The following is a 21,008-nucleotide window of genomic DNA, read 5'->3' as shown; positions in this document are numbered from 1 at the left end:
CACCTATTCTCAGCACTGCAATTTTTCTCCAAAGTAATCTGCTCTGCAGAGCTGTGCAGGGAGGAATAACTCTCCTTCCTTCAAGGGACACTAGCAAATCCACCGTGTCCCTGCAGCTGAAGCCCCATCGCAGGCCTGAACACATCCTTGACACAGGGGACTCTGCTCTGTGCTGTCACCAGAACTCCTCTGTCTTCCAGCTGAGCTGCTGCTGGTGATGCAGATGTTAATGGGTGTTTGCTGACCTGGGAAAAGCACCTTTGTCCCCTCTGCACTGTCTGAGGACTGCGCTAAATTCTTAGTCCTTCTTTCTTGGCATCCTGCTCCTCCTCTTACCTTACTGTGGTTTTAACAAGAGGTTTTCAGGCTGGTTCAGATGAAATAAAAGCTGCCCAAGCCTCTGCTTCTTTCTCTAAACCCGCCTGGGATCCGTCAGGCCCCATCACCCGTTAACCCCTGTTTTTATCACAACTCTGCACGTTCTGCTTCTGCTCAGTGTTGAACATCAAAGCAGGACAAGGCTGCACGGAGCAGCTCTTTCTGCTGTTACAGCCAGGCTGCCTGAAAAAGAATCACAGAAAACAATGTGCCTTTGCAGCCGCTCTGTGATAACCTGCCAGGGCCCTAGGAACGCTCCATGAGCAAAATTCAGATGTTTGGCTCTTCATCCCAGGCTTTTGAGGTTTAAAATGTGCTCTGTACGCACACCAAAGCTGACATTCCCTCCAATGAAATTCATGTCAGGAGCTGTAGTCCTGGCAATTTGCAGTGAGCAGCCTTCAAAGTTGCCTGGTAAATTCTATTAATAAGGCAGCTATGTCTCTCTGACTTATTTTTAACAGAAACCATGACTTTTTTATAAATAAATTTAGGATGCTGGAGATTTCCATGTGTGTTAGTTTGCAATCTTCCCTAGGAGGAGCTGGCAGCGCTGAGAAGGAAGCTGGAAAAATCCGAGCAGGCATGCAGCGAGCTCAGGCAGACGGCAGAAAACCTGGAAAGCAAGGTAGTGTCTAAACCAAAAATGCTTCTGCCCCATCCCTGCTTGGTCAAGTTGGAAATTAAGCCATCTTGGGTTAAATATGAGCACTAGCTACACTGCAGCAGGAGGCACCACATGCATCCCCAGCTGGCTGCTGGTCCTGTGCGGAGTGTCCTCTCTGATGCACAGACTCCTGCACGATTGCAGCTGAGGTTTTGTTAAGCAAGGGAGGAGAAGAAGCTTCCAAATTTGCTATAAATACCCTGAGTTTACCCAGCTTGCTGGGCTGCAGCGTTTGCCACTCGTGAGGGGTGGCTGAGCTGTGGTCTGGGCATAGCCCTGCAGCTCTGGTTACTGGTACCAACAGCCCCGAGGTCCAGGGAGCCGCTGGGAAGCATCTAAACATGGTTTTGCTTAAGCTTTGCGTGAAAACTGAAATCACACTCAGGAGACTGGGCTGCTGTGTGAAGCTAACGCTTCAGGACAGACCTAGAAAAATGCTGGCTCCCCAGGGAGAGGAAACATGCTGGGTTTTACTGACCGAGTCAAACTTGTTGGAGCCCCTGAGGAGCTTGTGTAGTGAGCCCGTAAAATGTGAAATGCCTTAAAAAGCTGTCAGACGGAGGAAAAGGAGCATTGGAAGCCTGTGTGGCCCTGCTGCCTTTGAAGCCCCTTGCTCAACTCGCTGAGCGGGATGGACCTTGTTCACCTCTGCTTTGTGGGGAGTGGAATCCAGATTAATAATTCCCCCCTTCATTCTGCTGCTGCTTGTTTTAAGTGAATCTTGGTGCTAATCAACTAGAATGGTGCAGAATAAAATGCAGGCAGCGCAGGGCATTGTTGGTGCTGGCTGTGTGGTCGTCACGGGCAGCTCCCTTGCCATGGGGGTGCAGCCACAGGCTCAGCAGCACTTGCTCTTTGCTGGGCACTGGTGACACTGGTCGGTGATGGTGTGTGCTCACCGCATCCCCTAGGCAATGGGCAGCTGCCAAATAAGAGCAGTCAGGATACTTGGCTTGATGCGGCGTGTACGGTGATGCCCAGCCTGACTCCACGTTGCTCCCCCAGATCATCGACCTGACGACAGAGCTGTCAGATGAGCGGTACAAGGGAGATGTCACCTGCCAGGTGCTGGATGGGGAGCGGGCAGAGAGGCTGCGGTGTGTCCGTGAGCTGCAGGAGCTGCAGGTAGGAGAGCCCTGAGCCATCGAGTCATCCTGGTGGTGATGCTGCACTGCTGGACCCTGGAGACAGATAGAGTTGCTCCCTCCCTTCCTTTCCCAGAGCAAACACGACCAAGTGCAGAAGAAACTAGGCTCAGTGGAAAAGCAGCTGGAAGAGGCCCAGCAGCTGGTTCAGTTGCGTGAGATGAAGATCAGTGGCTCTGGAGGAGGTAGGGGCATCCCTTTGGGAGCAACGCATGCTCTGGACGTCCAGCACAGCCACCCCAGTGGGGCAGCAAAGCCTCTAGCAATGAGCAGAGGCTTGGCCTAAGGGGGCTGCTGGCACTTGCTAACACTCCCCAGCACTCTGGGTGGCTCAAAGTGTGTTTGAAGCATGTTTTGGAGTGATGAGAAGGCTGCTATGATACTAGTGGGACGGGACAGAATGGAATGGAATGGGATGTGTGCTTTGCCCAAGGCAGGGATACATGTGCTGTGTGAGCCAGGGCAGCCCTGGATGCACAAGGCAGACCTGCACCCTAAGAGCTTGACACCAGCATTCGTGCCCTGTGGGAGCCACGGTGCTGTTGTGCTTTCATCCACCCGACCCCAGCATGGCTGGTCAGGCCTGAGCTCCCACCCAGCACCTTTGGGTCTCTCCCTCTGCAGAGGATGAGTGGCAAGTGCGCTTTGACTGTGCGCAGACGGAGATCGCCTTCCTGCAGAAGCGGCTGGCGCAGCTGGAGGAGCGGCTGGAGTCCGAGCTGGGCACCAGGACGGGGCTCGAGCAAAAGGCAAGCATTGCTGGTTTTGCGTGCATGGAGCAGGGCTGCTGCTGGAGCTGTTATCTTCTCCTCACTCCTGGGGCAGGCAAAGCTTCACAGGCTCAGAAACACAGTTTTTTTTCTGCTGATGCTCTCACTGAGCAGGGGAAACTGGCTGTTTTCTGCTGGCTTGAGCTTCCTTTAAAGCTTAAAATATTGCTTTTGCACCAGAACGTGAGGAAATTCAGCCTTGGTCAAGCATGAGCACAGAGTGGAAGGCTATGGGGAGGAGAGGGGCTCAGCGGTGGGTCTTGGTGTTGGTCTGGCTTTTGGATACTGGACTTGTGCTTGCACCATCTGTTGTGCGAAGAGCTGCTGATGTAAAGAGCTGGCAGCTCCTGAGCTTTTCCTTGAGGAGGGAAAAAGCCAACGTGCTTCCCTGAGCAGTGTCTGGGAGTCAGGTCAGTTCCCATAAGGATAAAATAAAGAAGTGCATATTATTCATGGAACATTAAAAAGTAATAAGAAAAGCAACCCTGTCTTAAGAGCTTGGGTAATGCAAACCAGCCCATTTGCTTTCAGATAGTTAGTTTGGAATTACAGGCTCCATTAATGCGATGTTTTGCTTATTTAAAGTCATTGCTTGATGACTCCATTCTCTGGCTGGTGAGAGCTCTGCTTATCTCTGCCCCAAACGTGATGCAAATCCTTGAGGGGATCCAGCTCCTTTGGTCCAGACACTGTTCTTTTATGGAGAAATGGGATCGGGCATCTGCCCCTGGGGCAGCAGGAGGGCACAGGAGGCTGCCTGGAGTCTTGGGGCTCAGGTCACCTAAATTTATCCTTGTCTGGCAAAAGGTGAACCATCCCTTGATGTCAGAGTAGTGGGGAGTATCTGTGGGCTGCGTGCGCTGGGGGGACCCTCTGCTGCTCACCTCCTCCTCTGCCCACAGCTCAGCGAGGCGCAGGCAGCGTGCGAGATGGCCAAGAAGGTGTCCCAGCAGCTGCGGCGGCAGAGCAGGCGGCTGGCCTGTGAGCTGGAGGATGCGCGGGTGCTCGCCGAGAGCCAGCAGAGCCGCAGCCACGAGCTGGAGAAGAGGCAGAAGAAGTAAGGCTGGTGGAAGAACCTGGAGGGGCTGGGGCTGTTCAGTGGGAGGGAGGCTCATCGCTTTGCTGCAGCGCAAAGCTCAGGTGCAGCGAGGTCCCTGCCTGGCTCTGGGTGAGGAATTCCTGGAAGGGCTGCTATTTTCATCCACTTCAACTGCTGGAGGTTGCTCCAAGCCAGGAGGTTATTTTTGCATCTCGTTGCTGTGGGACTGAAACACGCTTCTGTAATAGAAATCACTCCCAATGCAGTGCTTGGTGGCATCGTGGAGCATGCTGGCTCCCCTGTCACTGGGCAACCCAGGCTTTGCTCTGCTCTTGGTGTGGATGTGCCCATGCTGGGAACACTGCTAGCAAACCAGGCACCCAGCACAGTGAAGAGGAGCCCTGTAGATAAGAAATGAACCCAGTGTTTTACTGCTGCTCTCTGGTACCCACAAAGCAAATAGGTTTTCTACTCCAAAATAGGATACTGAGACCAACCAGGCACAGAAAACATGGAAATCACCAATTGCTTATAGTTTCTTGTAATTTATTCTTCATCACTGGTATTCCCTGTGTGCCTGTGCTGAGACACTGACTGTGGGCTGGGCTTGGTCTGACCTAGAGATGCTGAGAAGCTCTGTGGATTATTGCTCTGAAACAGCAACACTTCCTGAGCAGAAACCAAACCCTTGGATGTGGTGGAGCCCTGGCTGGCCCTGGGGACAGACCTGCCCACGGTGATGGGAGGCAGAGGGCTACTGCCCTGCATTTTGGGGTATTTTGGGTCTGGAGCAGCCAACCGCAGCAGGTTTTTGCGCTCTGGTCCTGGTCACTGCCCATGTGCACATCACTGCTGCTCCACACCATCTGCTCCCCGCGGCTGGCACTTGTGTGGAGTAATTTTTCACCAAACGATACCAGCACTTTACAGACAACAGACTGGGGGGGGTTTGTCCTCTTTAAAGCCCTCACAAAGTCCAGTGGCATGAGAAGCTGCTTGCTGCCAGCTGAGGCTCCCTCCCTGCCTGCGTGGCGCAGCTCCTCAGGCCAGGAGGCAGCCGTGCCGCTGGCACAGCCCTGCTCAGGAGAGATGCTGTGTGCTTCTCCCTCCAGATTTGACCTGCAGCTGGCCCAGGCCCTGGGGGAATCTGCCTTTGAGAAGAGCCTCCGGGAAAAACTGGCACAGGAGAACACCAGCATCCGATGGGAGATGGGCAAACTTCAGCAGAGCTTGGAGGTAGAAGGAAAGCATCCAGCCTCGCTGCATTATATCCAGGGTTGGGAGCAGCTCTTGGAAAGCTGTTATCTTTGCAATTTAGCAAAGACACGGGACAGCCCGTGGGGAGAAGGCGGTGAGGTCAGGAGTGAGCATCCAAAACCAAGAGGGAAAGGATTGCTCAGGGCTCGTGATGGGGATGGGGTTGTTGATGCAGGTAAGGGGGAGTTTTTGGTGATGCTGTTGGAAACAGTCTGGGTTTTAAGAGCCAGGTGTGCGTGCAAGGCTTCTCCCTGTGTTTGAGGCTCAGCTGACTCATTCCTTTGCCCCTGTTGAGCAGCAGAAAGAGGCAGAGGTGGCCAGTCTGGCACAGCGGACGACGATGCTGGCCAGCCGGGTGCAGGAGCTCAGCACCCCCAGTGCCCTGGATGCCCGCACCGCACCCGCACTCAAAAAGCAGCTCTGGGACCTGGAGGCCAGCGCTGCCGAGCAGCGGAAAGAGCTGGAGCGGCAAACATCTGCCGTTGATCACCTGGAGCAGGTAATGCAGCCCCTACCTGAGGTACCCTGGGGATGTTCAGCCCCACATGGGCATGCCAAGCCTGCACCAACACCATCCTCCTCCTCCTGGTGTTATGTGCAACCGCTGTGCTTTCATCTTTTAGCTCCATCAGAGGCTGGAGCTGGAGATAGAGCGGATGAAGCAGATTCACCAGAAGGAGCTGGAAGACAAAGATGAGGAGCTGGAGGACGTGAGGCAGTCCTGCCAGAAGAGGGTAGGTTGGTGTTGGGGAGAGGGGGGGACGATGCTGGGTGCTCCCCCTGAGCTCCCCCTGTCCACAATGCAGAGGAGGAGGTGTTCCTGGGGTTCTTCCTCCCCACCACCAGCCCCATCACAGCCTTGTGGTGCATGCCTGGGTCTGGCATGAGTCCCTGCTGTGCTGGAGGAGCTACTGGGGACACTGCATGAGAACCATGTGTGATGAGGCACAGGGGCATGGTGCTCCCAGTAACACCAGTGTTGTGCCAAGGGCACCAGCTCCAGACATCTAGGGCTCTGTGTTTGATGATATGAATAGAAAACACCCTTACAACAAGGCTGTGAGGTTGGTAGCATACAAACACGAATTCTGATTTCTCTGAATTCACCAGGGTGTTTTATGTGGGGCTGCATGGTAGCAGCCAGTTCCCATTAGCCCTGGGGTGTACCTGGCTGTCGATAGCGAATTAACATTGCTGAGGCTTCATGAAGCAGTCGGTGGGGCTTTGCATGTGCTATTTTAGGAAGGCAGGACAAACGGGAGGGCAAACGAGGCAATCTCTGCTCCTGTCAGAGCGCGGTTGTATCCTAAGCCATAAGGTTCTGCGTGTTGGGGTGGCTGCTCGGGGGCTGCACCGGCTGCAGGTGCTGCCGTTTCCCACCGCGATGCCTTCCTGCGGTGCTGCCCACCTGCTGGATGGTGCAGCAACAGCTTTCTGCCCCTCTCCATCCTCCAGCCCTCGCTGAAGCTCCCATGTGGTCGCAAGGACACGTTGCTCAGGGCTCCTCGCAGGGTTCTCCCTGCCCTTCTCTGTTTCATTGCCCTGTGCATGGAGCAAGGTGCTGCCCGCATCACTACAGGGGATGCAGTGCCTTGTGGCTGCTGTCAGCTGACAAGGTGTCGTTCATCCTTTCTCTCCCTCCCCCTGCCTGGCCTGAATGTTATTTTCCAAATGAGTAAATGGCAGAGACACTCTGGAGAGCAGTCGGTATTTAGCAGCCTGCTCCTGTTCCCCTTTCAAACCCTGTTTCTGAGCAGCAGCTGCGGGTGCAGGAGGCGGCTGGGACAGGGAAGGCACCGGGGATCTGTGCCAGGGTCTCAGCCTGGCACGTCTGCTCCTGCAGGCACAGCCAGGCAGCTGCTTCCGAGGGGAGGAGCAGCCTGTGGAATGGGCTGTCTTGATTTTTTAACGTGTTTCCACCACCACCACCACCAGCTGGACCTGCTGGACCTTTCGCAGCTCTGCAATGCTCCCTCAGATCCAGTTCCCTCCTGCAAAGCACTTGCTGTTGCTGCAGCCCTGCGGGATGGCGATGCTTAAGCAAGGGCAAAGGCAGAGGGATGCAGGCTCCCACACTCGGTGGTGGTTCCAAGGCTCCCTTTGCTCCCAGGAGCAGCACAAATCCTGCCTTTGTAGCACATTCTGCCTTGTGAGGCCAGTGCCACCTTCTCGCTGGTGAGGAGCCAGAGCGAGCAGAGTCCATTGTGTCCCTGAAAGACCTGCAAGCTCCTGGAAAGCTTCCCTTTGCTTGTCCTGCCAGGAGTAGTTTCATCTCCCAGTCCTGGTCCCCAGCAGTGATGGGAGGCTTTGGTGCACACCCTCTCCCAGCAGCTGCTCAGCCACCCAGGTCCTCGTGGTGGTGGTGGCTGTGCCTTTCTGGGTTGTGAGCCTTTGGGAAGGGCTGGCCAGGCTCTGAGCATGGCTGGGGTTGTCTCCCATACACAGCTCCGGCAGCTGGAGATGCAGCTGGAACAGGAGTATGAGGAGAAGCAGAAGGTGCTGCACGAGAAGCAGGACCTGGAAGGGCTCATCGGCACCCTGTGTGAGCAGGTAAGAGGACGGTGTCCACCACAGGGCCAGCCCAGCAGGGCTGTGGGGTAGGAGAAGCGTTGTCTGCTCTCCTTGCTGCTCCCTCCCAGCCAGCCAAGCGGCTTGGATAGCTGCGCCCTGCCTCCAAATGCAGGAGGGAGTGTGAACGCGTGTGTGTATGGTGCAACACCTTGGTTGTTCACACGTGTGCAGCTGGCTGTGATGCCTTCCAGGCCTCACCTCTTCCCAGCACCACCTGTCAGAGCAGCAGCGTGTGCTGCAGCTGGCACTGGGTACCCGGGGGGGCTTGGGGACATCAGGCATCATCAAGGAGACAGCCGGTTCCACCAAGGACCCACAGACAGCAACGGTTCCCTTTTCTCCAGGAGGGTTATCCAAGCAGGGGGGCAGCATCCACTTCTTGCTGGTATTTTCATGACAGCCAGACTACTCGGTACGAACACTGGAACAGATCCAACTGCCCAGAAAAGCATTTTATCAGATTCCACACTTTGCAGAGGAATCCTGTCCCAGACACATTTGTTGAACGCATCCTTTTTCACTCTCTAATATGTCTGTGGCAGTGATTGAAGTGCACCTAATGGGAAAAGCACACACAGCTGCTCCCTGTTAAATTAGAAGGCGAGGGGCTGAGCTCAGCATCATTCAACAGTGTTTATCAGCCTGGGCATCACTTAGCATCGCTGAGCAGCCAGGCCTGGTGTCTGCCTCCTGCACCAGCCCCTGCTGAAGGAGCTCTGGTGGCTAAGCAAGGTCCCACTTTGCCCTGCCCTGGTGCCACGGTGGTGCCAGGGCTGAGGAATGAGTTGTCTCTAGGTGATGCTGCACCCCAGGGCACCCTGGAGCTCAGCAAGGCTGGGGTTGTGCCTTTGCACAGCCCTCATGGCATTGCAACTCACCTCACACGTGCAGAAGAGGAGCTGATTGTCTGCAGTTACGGTAATTAAACAACGTGTTCTCCAGCGTGAGCTGGCTGGATTTCAGTGTTTCACTGGCCCTGGCAATTGCGTGTGTTCATTAAATGGGATGAATCTGGGAGCTGTGCAACACTGGAACGGTGGGCGTATTTCAAGTAGGCAAAACATCCTCTGATGAGGTTTATCCATAATGAACCCCCAGCTCCCAGCTTATAAAACGTTTTGGGAACTGGCAGAATAAACCTTGCTCTTTAAAAGCAGGTTTTATTATAACTACCACTCTGTCCAACACGTCCCTCTTGTTCCGTGCAGAACAAAGATGAATGAGGAGGCAGCAGGAGCTGCAAAAAGCCAGGGGGGCTCTTGAGGAAAGGCTTGGACTGTCCCCAGGCACTGCCCTGGCAGCACCAGCCCCTGCTGAGAGAAGGGGAGGTGGCACAGTGGGGATAGCTATAGCGTGTGGGGGATAAAGCTGGAGCCTTGAAGGCAGCTGTTAAATGAAATTCCAGCTTTGCAACTCAAAAAGCACTGGGCTGCAGTGGGAAGAGGCGATGGGTGTACCTGCTGCTTCCACTTACGACACAAAATCCATCCTTTGTGGCATCAGGCAGACCCCGAACCACAGAAAAATGCTGCTGAACGGCATCCAAGATAGAGTCTGTAGGGATGGGAGGGATAACAGCAGAGCTGCTGCTCTGCAGCGTGGTTATAAACGCTGTCTGATTTACAGTGGCCAGGGTGCTTCAGAGCAGTTTATTAAAAAAGGGGAAAAAAGAAGCCAGTCCAGGAAACTAATTAAGGAAATGGAGATGCCAACGATTTCTGGTTCCAGCAAATGCCAGCCAGCTCTAAACCAGGTTACAGGGTCACATCCGCGCGATTAATTTTAGCCAGTGAACAGAAAACAGGAGGATGGGTTCAAACCAAGAAGAGCTGTGAAGAGTAGACTAAATGGAAAATGTTCTTGTATTTCAATTGGTCTGAAATCCAGCACTGAAACCACATCCCTGTTTATCTGGTGTTTTTCTAATTCTTTTATCCTTGTAACCATGGTTGCTCTCAGCTTTGGGGGGGGAGCGTAGAAGGTTTTGGGTTTTTTTAAGGTGCTTCCTACTTCCCTTCTTTAAAAGGCTTCAGAGCGACGTGGGGACGTGCCTCTAAAATCACTAGCAGTTGTTTTCCACCAGCACCGCTGGGTTTTCACGCACGAGAGATCGCTGCCTCCCCCGCAGAAGGCGGCAGCATCAGTTATGTCCCTCTGCAGCTGACGGGGACTCCAGATGCCTTGCGTTAGAGATGTGTAAATAACTCCTAATGAAGCTTTCCTCATCAGAGTTTTCCCTCTCTTCCCATTTTGGGCTGAATCTCTCCTGCCTTTGTCACTCGTTTGCATTTTCTGTGCCACAGTAGTTTCCTGGTGTTGGTGAGGACAGGGCTCGATGGCTCTGGGGACCCACAGTGCCTGCTTTTGTCCCCAGATCTGCATCCAGGCTGTCCCTCTGGCCTCAGGGGTAGTCACTGTGGCTGGAGAGCAGGGGTGGGCTGATGTTTTCAGAGGAACAGCTTTCTGGTGAGGAAAAAACGTGGTGTTTCAGGGGAACTTACTAGTTTTGATGTTTATGTAATTTATTTTCTCCCATTTATTTAACTATTAAATTAGTTTCATTGGATAGAAAGAGAAAACTGTGATATCTACTCATAGATATTTAATATCTTCCTGCATCACGACTTCAGTGCGACCAAAATAATCCCCTATTCCCCAATTTCATGGGGAGTGCCTTGGGGTGGGATGGAATGGTCTGACAGGGTTTCTATGGGGTGGTAGGGCTCAAGATACCCCCTTTTCCCTCCCCAGATTGGCCACCGTGACTTTGACATGGAGAAGCGTCTGCGGCGGGACCTGCGGCGAACACGCGCTCTTCTCGCCGATGTCCAACTGCTGCTGGCAGCCCCCGCGGAGCCCAGCGCCGACACCCAGGAGCTGGAGCGGCTGCGCAAGCAGGTAGGTGCCTTTGGGTGAGTGGGCATCTCCCTGTGAGCATCCCCCTCTCCATCAGCCCAGGGGAAATTGCAGGGAGCACTTGTACATCTCCTGGTTTTCCTTATGCATGGTGATCCCATGGGGTGAGCATCCCTCCGTCTGGGCCAGGGTGAGAAGCGCCTCTTGCACTGATGAGGGTCTCCTTGTATCAGCACTTCTCTGTAATTAAGCCAACAGTGGTTAAGTATTTTTTTTCCTTCCCCCCAGCCCTGTTAATTACCTTCTGTTCCGCATCCTTTCTATCTGTCTAATAACGAGCCCCAGCGGTGCTGGGTTAGGGAGGTGTTGCCATAGGGATGCTCTAAGGCAGGAGCGGAGATCGTGGTGGATTTGCCATGGTTTTAGTGCAGACAAGCCAGGTTCACAGCAAGCGGCTGCCTGCACGTGCCATGCTCGTGCCCACTGTGCCGCCAGCCAGGGGTGGCCTCAGCCTTGGAGGGAGGCTGGGGTCCCTCGGGGACGTGGGACAGGGGTGGCATGGGGCTATCCATCCCCAGGCTGGCTGTCCGTGTGCATCCCAGGGCTGAGCTCATGGTGATGGTCCTCTGAAACCACTCAGTAATTAATCCATACCGTACATTTCCTCTGGAAACAAACTAATGGGGGAACACGAGTGTCTCCAACAACATCCATATATAATTGAGATAAGAGTTCTGTGTAAATAACATCTGTGAGCAGCAGCTGTTCCCACCTGCACCGACGGAGAAGGATCTCTACCCATACTGGTGCAGTGGGCAGTGCTGTGACCTCTTCCACGTGCTGATCTGAAGGACCAAGCAGCCACACGCAAGAGTGCAGGGCCAGCATCCTCAAGGACTTCATATCCCTAAATGGCTGAAGGAAAACCAGCTCTGTGCAAATTCATGGCTTACATTTTGCACTGCTTGTTTCTCCAGCAGGATGCAAACAGGAGCTGTGGTGCTTAGACCCAGGATCTTTTCTCCAAGTTCTCTTGGGTGAACACCCACTGTGTGGGGTACCTGAGGTGCCCCCATGGTGGGACGTGAGGTCCACGAGGTGCGCTAGAAGGAGCAGCTAGGGATGCCATGGTGATGCTGGCGAGCATGTCCATCCCCGTGGCATCCAGCCCTATCTTACTAGGGGAAAATCTTGTGCCCCAAGCAGCTTGGTCCCTGCAGGGATGCAGAATCACGTGGGATGTTGCTTTCTCTTCCTCGTGGAGCCTTGCAGACCATCCCAGCTCCCTCGGTGGGTGACTTTCCCAGCTGCTTTGGACAAGGAAAGCAGAAAGCCTTAACATGGGGGATATTGAGTTTTTATTGTGCTACCAACACTGCAACTCTGCGTGTGCTAAAAATGCCTCGTGATTACGCTGCCCTTTAAATGTAAATGATTTCTAATGGCATTCATGACGACTTTCTCAAAAGCCAATGCTTCCTCCCACCAGCCCACAAACCTCCACAGGAATAAAAGCTTTGCTAAAACACTACATTTCTGTTAATCAAAATCCATATGGCCAGAAGTAGAGCATTGTTTTTTAATAAGGCTGGAGCATCCATTTTTACGCAGGTATTTAACAGATGGTGGAACACAGCAAACTAACGCTGTTCAGAAGTTCATACATTATACATTTTTTTAGGGGGGATTTCAATATCTTCTTCCAAAGTGGGAAAATTCCACTACGTGAAGTGAAATGGAAGCTGGTATTTAAGAAGAGGTCCTGGAGATGTTTTTCTGATTCAAACATAGAGTTTTAGTGTAATCATGGCAGGGGAAGAAATAGTTCCAGGGGTTGCTTCTGGAGGAGCCCGAAGCTGGGCAGGTGGAAGTCCCTTGGCCGTAAACTGAACAGTCAGTCGAACTGAGAATCTTTAACGCTTCCCAGCAGCTATTGCTCAGGCCGCTTTGGCAACAAACACAAGCTTTATGCAAAACACAAAGGCTATTTTTCAGCTGGTGGAAGAAAGGGGAACCCGGTATGTGTCGCTGTGAGAGCGGCTCTGCAGATGGATGAATAGACCAGCTAGACAATCCATCAGCATGTGCTGGATTCAAACTGCTTAAATGTCTTCGTGCCAGAGCTTTTTATTCCCCACAGTGAGCCGCTTCTGGTGGTCACTGTAGCTGGAGACTCAAAGATCATAAAGTCATAGAATGGTTTGGGGTTCAAAGGCAGAGGTGTTCAAGACTGGGTTGAATGTGGCTTTGGGCACCCTGATCCAAGGGGGAGGTGTCCGTGCCCGTGGCAGGAGGTTGGAACTGGCTGGTCTTTGAGATCCATTCCAACCCAAACCATTCCATGATTCTACATGATGAGCAGTGCCTCCTGTTGCCCCTGGAAGCTCCGCATCCCCCACAGGGGAGCAGGGACCAGGCACAAGAGATGAGTAGCAAGTGCTGGGGTTTGGTTTTGCTTTTGCATAAAGAAAAGAAAGAAACCCAAGTGAGCAAGGGAAGGAACTGGATGTTCAGGTACAGCCTACATCATCCCCTCCACCCTGGCGGTGTGAGTTTCGGGGATGATGCTGCATCTTCCAGATGTTTGCAGCCCACTTAAGATCATTGTGATCTTAATGGCTGCACTATAAAAGAATAAGAGCAAATTAGCATTTATAAATGTGAGATTTCTTATGTATTTGCAAATGCAATTTAGGCCACATGAAAAGCCCATTTGCAAACTCCGAATGGTGAATTGCTCTAATCAGGAATTACATGTAATTCACATAGTTTTGCAAATTAACGATGCCAGCTCCACCTCCCCACGGCAGCGCTGAGGCAGAGGGTGGATGTGCAGATCAAGGCGCTTGTTCCAGTGCTCAGCAGGACGGCCGGTGGTGTCAGGATCCACAGTTACATGTGCCAGGAGCTGCCAAGGAAGCCCTTTTCACTGTAAACCAGGCTGAAAAGCAGCACAGATTTTAAAAGGTCGAGCTTCGTTGTGCGTTAGCAGGGGAAAATGCTCTGGGAGGGAAGTGTAAATAGACGTGGCTGTGCAGCAAGGGGAACAGAATAATCAGCACATGGTTTCTGCAGACACCAAACCCTCCTTTAATGATGATCTCCCTTATTTTTTTCTTCCCCAGTTGGAAGAGAGCGAAGCCAAGTGTGCGGAGGCCCAGAGGTCCCAGCAGATGGCAGCCTCGGAGCTGGAGAACTTGCATGTGGAGCTGGAGACCCTCAACAGAAACAAGACCCTGGTACAGAGATGAGGCTGGGGTGGTGGCCCTGCCCTCCTGTTTGATAGCAACCCTCATATTTTGTACTACAGCGGCAATAGCCAGTGTATTTACTAAATCACCCAACCTCTTCGGGAACAACAGCCCATGGTTGGCTGAACGGATGGATAAGGGTGCAGCATCCCATAGTCCTCTACAGACACACAGGAGCTCCCTTTGCCTCTCTTGGTGCCAGGATGGGGTGTGAGGCTGGTGGCGTCATGTCCCAAAGGATGCTGCGGTCTGGGTGGTGCTGTGTGGTGGGTTCTCCATGGAATGCTATAATCAACAGCCCCATTGGTCCTCCTGCAGGTGGATGAGCAGCTGTACCAGCTGCAGCACGAGAGAGCCGACCTCCTGAAACGCATCGATGAGGACCAGGAAGACCTGAACGAGCTCATGGAGAAGCACAAGGCTCTGATCGCCCAGGTAGGAGCTGGGGCAGTGGAGGATGAGCAGCATCCCCGGCCCTGACATCATCTCTGTGGCCTCCTCTGGACTCACCCCAACAGATCCATGTCCTTCCTGAAATAAGGTGAGAGGAAGAAAGGCCCTATGGCTACAGCTCCTCTCACTCACAGTTTTGTGTATTCTTTCAAGAGGCGTCTTGGTTTTAGTTTCAATAGTTGGAAAATCCTATAGTATCCCTGTCTGGATCCCTTTCTGGTCTTTCTTTCACTACTTTCTCATGCAGAGCTTAAGAAGTGCTGACAGACAGCCCTGGGCTTTCGGTGCAATATCCAGACTAAGGCAGGCTCTCCCAAAGGATTGTGCCTGGAGCTGAGGGACTCCAAGGCTCCCGGTGGAGCAGGGAGAGGCTGATGAGACTGCAAATTCACAGTCTGGTGCCCTTTGCAGCACTGTTATGGAGCTAGAAGTCTGTCTCTGAAGGGACCCCAAGGACCTGACAGCATGCTTTCTATCCTGAGCTGCAAGTACTTGTGAAAATTAGAAAGTTCGTTGCATCAGGAGGATTAAGTTCCTTCAGTCCAGTGCAGGAGCGGCTAACTGTTGTGGTGGTAGGAGGTGTAGGCACCAGCCAGCCTTTAACACTGCGCTTCTCAAGGCACATGCCCTCTGCTCCAAGCCCTCGGGTCTGCTTCCACAACTGTGCTTTCTCTTTCCGCAGTCGGCAACGGATATCGCTCAGATACGGGAGCTGCAGACGAAGGTGGAGGATGTGAAGAAAGAAAAGCAGAGCCTTCAGGAGAAGGTAATTCCTCCCTGGCCTGTAGAACCTGGGGCTGAGGAGTGAAAGGCATCTAGACATCTCTGACATCTGTGCCTGGTGCGTCGCTGGTGCCAGATGTGGATGGCATGTTCTTGTCTGAAATCAGACCAAGTGTCCACCCCGGTGGTGCAAAACCATTTCTCCTTTGTAATATGGCAGGTTCCTCTCCTCTCTGTGGCCAGGATGGGCTGTAGGGCTCTGCTGGGAATGACCCTGGGCTGGAGAAAGCTTTCCCTGGCAAGGCTCTTAGGATGGAGAGCCCCAGTTCTCCCTCCTCCTTTTCCGAGCTGATGATTCCATGGCAGGAGCGGCCCCATGGGGCTGAGCAAGCTTGGGATGGAGGCTGACCCTGGGGTGGGGACTAATCCCAGGATGGGGCTGATCCTGGGATAAGGCCTGACCCTGGGATGGGGTTGAGCCCAGGGTGGGTACCTGTGGGTGCTGCACTGTCTCGCCTCTGCTGGTACACCAGCCTTCCTGGGACGTGTGGATTTAATTTTAAACACAGCAGTAATCCCATTAATTTAAGTGCTTTACTGGACCGTAGATCAGCTGCTCAGGAACCAGCAGCAGGACTTGCTCCATCCGAGGCGGAGCAGGTGGTGCTTTAGAGATAGGCCAGATAAACAAAGACAAATTCCCATGCTTCCTGGTCAAATAAAAAGTCTGAACCAAACTCGTACCAGGATCCCTAAAAGGGCAGTTTGCTTTGGAGAGCCTGGTGTAACGGCTGAAGAAACAACTTGGTCCAGGCAGCTTTCCACACAGGGATAAATTGTGATATTTTTATGCCTGCTGTCCTCAAAGAGTTTGCTGAGAAGAGAAAAGCAAAGAGGTGCAGACAAATGTATTCTGCACATCTTCTGGCACATTTTTCATTAAAAAAATACATGTTAGTCATGCATTTATTGTATGGCATCAACAGCAGGGAGTCCTTGAGGCCACTGCAGGCAATGCTTTTCCATAGTGCCTGGCAGCCTAAGCCAGATCCTACACATCCAGTTTGTCTCAGGAGTTGTGAGAGGTTCTCGATGCATGCCACGCCAGGGGTTGGGACTGATGGGAGGTGTGGGAAAGGGACCAGGAGGTGTTAGCGTGGGTCAGGAGATCGGGAGGTGCTAACATATCCCATCCTCCTGCAGCTGCAGGCAGCACAGGCAAGAGTGGTGCAGCTGGAGCAGAGCCCGCCTGAGCGTTCCATCGTCAGCCGGCAGGAAGCCCGCATCCGCGACCTGGAGAGCCAGCTGGACTTCCAGGCCGTGCAGATGAAGCGCTTTGAGGTATCACATCTTCATGGCTTGCAGAGAGGATGCAGAGACACAGGGAGATTCTCTTGTGCTCTCAAAGCTGGCTCTGTGGGAGCCCTGAGGGACACGGTGTGGCCACTGGAGATGATGGTGGGTGCAGAGCTGGGTGCAGGGATGGGCTGGGGTCACTGGGGTCCACACACTCTGCAGACACCTGCTGCTGGCACCAGAGCAATGCTTGATAATGATGATAAAAGCAACTGGTCCTGTGCATGAGTCGGGGAGGGAGCAATTGATCATAGAATCACCAGGTTGGAAGAGACCCACTGGATCATCGAGTCCAACCGTTCCCATCAATCACTAAACCTTGTCCCTCAGCACCTCATCCACCCGTCCCTTAAACCCCTCCAGGGAAGGGGACTCAACCCCCTCCCCGGGCAGCCTCTGCCAGTGCCCAATGATTGTTTCTGTGAAAGATTTTTTCCTAATGTCCAGCCTGAACCTCCCCTGGTGCAGCTTGAGGCCGTTCCCTGTTCATGGAGGGCTTCGTAACTCCTCGACTCCATCTCCCGTGCTCCACCTTGTGCCCTCCTTGCTGCCTCTCCAGGTGCTGGTGCTGCGCTTGCGAGACAGCATCATAAAGATGGGTGAGGAGCTGGAGAAGGCGGCTGAGTCGGAGGCGCGGGAGAAGGAAAGCACCCGGTACTACCAGAGGAGGATGGAGGAGATGAAGGCTGACATGGACGAGCTGGTGCAGAGGGAGTTGGAGTCCAGCCGCCGGCGTGTGGAGCTGGTAAGGAGATGCTGCTCCCATGGGGTGGGTTCGGTGTTGCTGTAGGTTACCTCTCCATAAGTTGAAGACTGGCCTGAAGCTCCCAGAAAAGCAATTTTCAGCATGGTGCTTTGTGTGCTCTGCGTTTGGAGAAGGAGCTGCCCCATCTGCTGTTCCCTGGCCCCCCTGCAATTAAGCTGTGTCTCCCAGCAGCTCCACCACGGCTGCCCTGGGTGTTCCTAACACTGAGGTGTCAGGCTTGGCTTTGGCAAGCAAAGCCGTGGAACGCTTGGAAGGGCAGTGGATTGTGTCACACGCCTCCCCAGCCCCAAACCATTGAACCAAAGCTGTTATTGAGGCCCCTAGCATTTCATATCTCCGTAGCTGTGCTTGACAGCCTGGGAAGTCCCTCTGCTCCGTGTTTTGTTCCAAGAAAGACATTGCTTTGCCTGTTCAGCTCGAAAAAATGCTAGGAAACTGCTCGGGTCATTCCTGCACCTCCTTGTGCTGGTTTTCCTTGTGTCAGGCAGAACTGTGGTGATGCCACATGGTCCCTTGGCACAGGAGAAATTCCCTGTGCCCCCCACGTGCTGACAGCGTGGCTCGACATGCCAGGGCTTGGTTCAGGAACCAGCTCCTCACTGTGATTCCAGCCCTGGCCAAATAGCTCCCCTGTGGCACGGCAAGACAGTGCTGACAAGCATCTAACCTGCTCTGTGCAGGCAAAGCCCCAACCAGATTTGGAGCGTGGCAAAAATAGATTCACCTTCATCTTACAGTCCACTACGAGCAACCCTTTTATGTTTTTTTTTTTTCAGTAAACAAAAGGAAAGCCGTGCTTCCGAGTAGTAATTGAAAGATATTGTGTTTCTGCTGGCACCACAGCCATGTTAGAAGCAGTTATTTTATCAATAATCTTTTATTTAACAATCAAGGAGACTTCAGCATTTATTTTGCCCTGAGGCTGCCAGTCTTTCTGAAGGGAACGGTGCTTTAGTGTGAATTATTCCACCTCGTCTGCCTGCGCTGTGAACAGGCTTTGTCCTTGGGCTGCCACCCCGAATCCTACGTGCTCGCACGCAGCTCTGGCTGCTAGAACACCCTCACCCCGGCACAAAAGGAATCTCTCCACTAGGCTGGAGAGACTCATTTTAAAAATGAGATTCTTTGCTGGATGCTGTGCCCGGCGCTGGGCATGCTGAGCATCTCCCTGGGCTGCAGGGCTGCCCGCTGGGCTCGCAGCATCGCACCCCAGGGCCAGACCCTGCTGCTTCCCCTGCAGGTGCCGAGCGAGACACTGCTTCAGCTGCTTTGATAACTGTGTGTTCACTGCAGCTTTGTTAGAAATGTGATGTTTTGGAACACAGATGCGCCGTCTGGTAGGATGCGGGTGGGCTCTTTTAACTGTATTTCTGTATTTGTGCCTGTATTTTTAGAAGCTTGTTGAATGTTTCATGTCGGTATGTGAATGATGGGTGCAGCAAGATGCTTGGTCTTCTTAGCACGCTTCTGTTCTCACAAATGAAGTTTGCAAAGAAGCCTGAAAGGGATTTGAGAGGCACCTCCCTGGAATAAGACACAAAACTCCATGAAGGGACAAACTGGTTAGCCACTACTGAGGGGCCTGGGTTTATCCAGACACCCAGATATTAGAGATTATCTGGCATCTGCTGTGGCAGGCGCAGGAGGAAGGAGCCAGGTGAGCCCTGCAGTGCTGAGCTTACCCAGACACATCCCACCAGCTCCAGGTTTCTCCCCGCTGGTCAGGGTGATTGCTCTGTGGGGATAGGGGCTCCACGAGCCCACAGTGGCACAACCACACCAGGAGCTGCCACGCAGAGCATTGCAGCGTGCCCTGGGAGCAGGGGCATTCCCCCAGACTGTGTGCACTCTTAACAGTGCTTAAATAAAACATCGCGGGAGAGCTGTGATCACAGAGCCCAGCCGTGCTCATCGAGAGGCTGGCAGAGAGCATCAATAGTTAATAGAAAGCCACTTATGGCTCTGCTCCTGTTAAATCCCCCATCAATTATAAATACTGCATGAATTATTCACTTAACATTACTTAAGTCGTGGTCTGCACCTAACAAATTTTTTAAAATGCATTTAAATAAACAGTTGCGAGGTTGTGGACTTGCTACACTCTGTCAGGGTTTAAGTGATGCACAGAAGAGACAAATTCATTGTACAGATTGGGTGAGAAATCCCATCTTGTTTGCTGCACTCCTCAGAGCTGGTGCCTGTATATAAGGTATTTTATTCTCACAGCTCACATTTATCATCGTTTGAGGCAATTGAAAAACCTGTCCCCCTGTCCCCACGCCTTCACCCTGTCTCAGAGCAGCTATTCCCATCTCTCCAGCCTTTTCACCCCAGCTCTGGGCAGTGGGGAGCAGGCTCAGCCGTGCACAGGCAGCAGGGAAACTCCAGCGGGAAGCAGGGATGGAAGCCGGAGAACTGACTGCCAGGCAGATGGCTCTGCCTTATGAATTTTGTAGGAAGAATGGGGTTTGAACACTTTCCAAGCCCAGTGCCATCGCAGCGAGGGAGGCATGTTTCTAATGGTGGGGGTAGTACTTGGCCCTAGTTGTCTCTGTCTTTGCTCCAGTTGCATTTACTGAATTCCCTCCGTGGAGCTGGAGCTCCTCTTTGGATAAAATCTGGATCCCAGTCTGCAACAGCTCCTTGTTTCTCAGCTGCTGTGCTGACACCCATTGCTTAACAGGCAAGACCCAGCCGCCTGATCTCCTCAGGCCGTGGCAGAAACTGAGTCATAGCGAGAAGTGAGAGATGCATTTCCAAATTAGACCAAGTCCTGGGGAGCTCAAAAACAAGCCCTGGTCTCCTCGCTCATCATGTATGTATAGGTACTTGTGCTTGTGCCGATACAAGCATCCCCTGGAGAAGCTGCACGATGTGGTGGAGAGGAGGATGGAGCAGGAGCTGAGGTGTGTAGGGTGATGAGCTGCCAGCACTGCAGTCAGGTGGGATTTCCCTCCTAACACTGCAAGGTCAGGGTGGTGCTGGGTGCTGGGATGGCTTTGCTGCTCTGGAGATGGTGCTGGGGCTGGGTCGATGGTCCATCGTAAGCATCAGGGAGACAAGGATGTGTTTGCAAGAAGGCTCATCTCAGCTGCTGTGGGTGTCTACAGCCACCACTGGAAGCTCTAGGCAGGGACAGGACTGGGGTAGAGGCAGGGATGCTCCTTGAGGACCTCCTGTCCCACGCCTTGCCTTGAGGGGCTCTTTTCCCAGAGCTTCTGGCAGAGCATCTCACTCCTTACCTGCGGGTTTGCTGCAGCGGAGGAGGGAGATGCACACTGCTAACAAGCCAGGATGGACTAATTCCACCCTTGAGAGAGTGATTCTTCCAGTTCATGCCAAACAATAGCTAAAAGGCTTAAAGGGAGCACCTATGACTGTGCTGCTGATGACTGAGCTGCCCCTGCAGCTTGGAGTTCACAGGAGAAAACAAGCAGCTGCTGGAGGCTGGGAAGGGGGCTCTGGAAAGGGAGCTCTGGGATGGGAGCTCTGGGAAAAGAGCTCTGGGAAAAGAGCTCTGGAATGGGAGCTCTGGGAAGGGGGCTGGAGCACTCTGCTAAACATGCACCCCCCTCCAATGCCATGCTGGGGGGGGGCTTGAGGGCACTATGTTAAAATTAGCTTTCTTTAATGAAGCTGTGAAATTCATCAGCATAATAATTAACTCTTTTTCCTGAAAACTGAAGCACAGGTGCGAAGATATTCTTCACACTTTTCTTTTCAAAACAAGGTGAGAGTCACAGTGTAAATAACCTTTTTTTTTCCTCGTTCCTCTG

General features: G+C 53.0%; 1 protein-coding gene across 3 annotated transcripts in view; it reads left to right on the top strand.

Annotated features, from left to right (window-relative positions):
- Positions 1-21,008, top strand: part of MYO18B (myosin XVIIIB) — a 68,718-nt gene that overhangs the window by 29,906 nt on the left and 17,804 nt on the right. For all 3 annotated transcript variants that reach the window (XM_069871383.1, XM_069871382.1, XM_069871384.1), the window contains 15 exons: positions 917-1,006; positions 2,051-2,170; positions 2,267-2,375; positions 2,815-2,939; positions 3,863-4,017; positions 5,112-5,235; positions 5,555-5,755; positions 5,880-5,990; positions 7,702-7,806; positions 10,579-10,725; positions 13,809-13,922; positions 14,253-14,369; positions 15,070-15,153; positions 16,314-16,451; positions 17,026-17,211. In XM_069871383.1, coding sequence (XP_069727484.1) covers positions 917-1,006; positions 2,051-2,170; positions 2,267-2,375; positions 2,815-2,939; positions 3,863-4,017; positions 5,112-5,235; positions 5,555-5,755; positions 5,880-5,990; positions 7,702-7,806; positions 10,579-10,725; positions 13,809-13,922; positions 14,253-14,369; positions 15,070-15,153; positions 16,314-16,451; positions 17,026-17,211 — 1,926 coding nt within the window. The remainder of the gene's footprint in view (positions 1-916; positions 1,007-2,050; positions 2,171-2,266; positions 2,376-2,814; positions 2,940-3,862; positions 4,018-5,111; positions 5,236-5,554; positions 5,756-5,879; positions 5,991-7,701; positions 7,807-10,578; positions 10,726-13,808; positions 13,923-14,252; positions 14,370-15,069; positions 15,154-16,313; positions 16,452-17,025; positions 17,212-21,008) is intronic.

Source organism: Phaenicophaeus curvirostris, chromosome 17 (genome assembly GCF_032191515.1).
Source record: "Phaenicophaeus curvirostris isolate KB17595 chromosome 17, BPBGC_Pcur_1.0, whole genome shotgun sequence".
NCBI classification, from domain to species: domain Eukaryota; kingdom Metazoa; phylum Chordata; class Aves; order Cuculiformes; family Cuculidae; genus Phaenicophaeus; species Phaenicophaeus curvirostris.
Note: the sequence above shows the minus strand (reverse complement) of the source record. Positions and strands in the feature narration are given on the sequence as shown.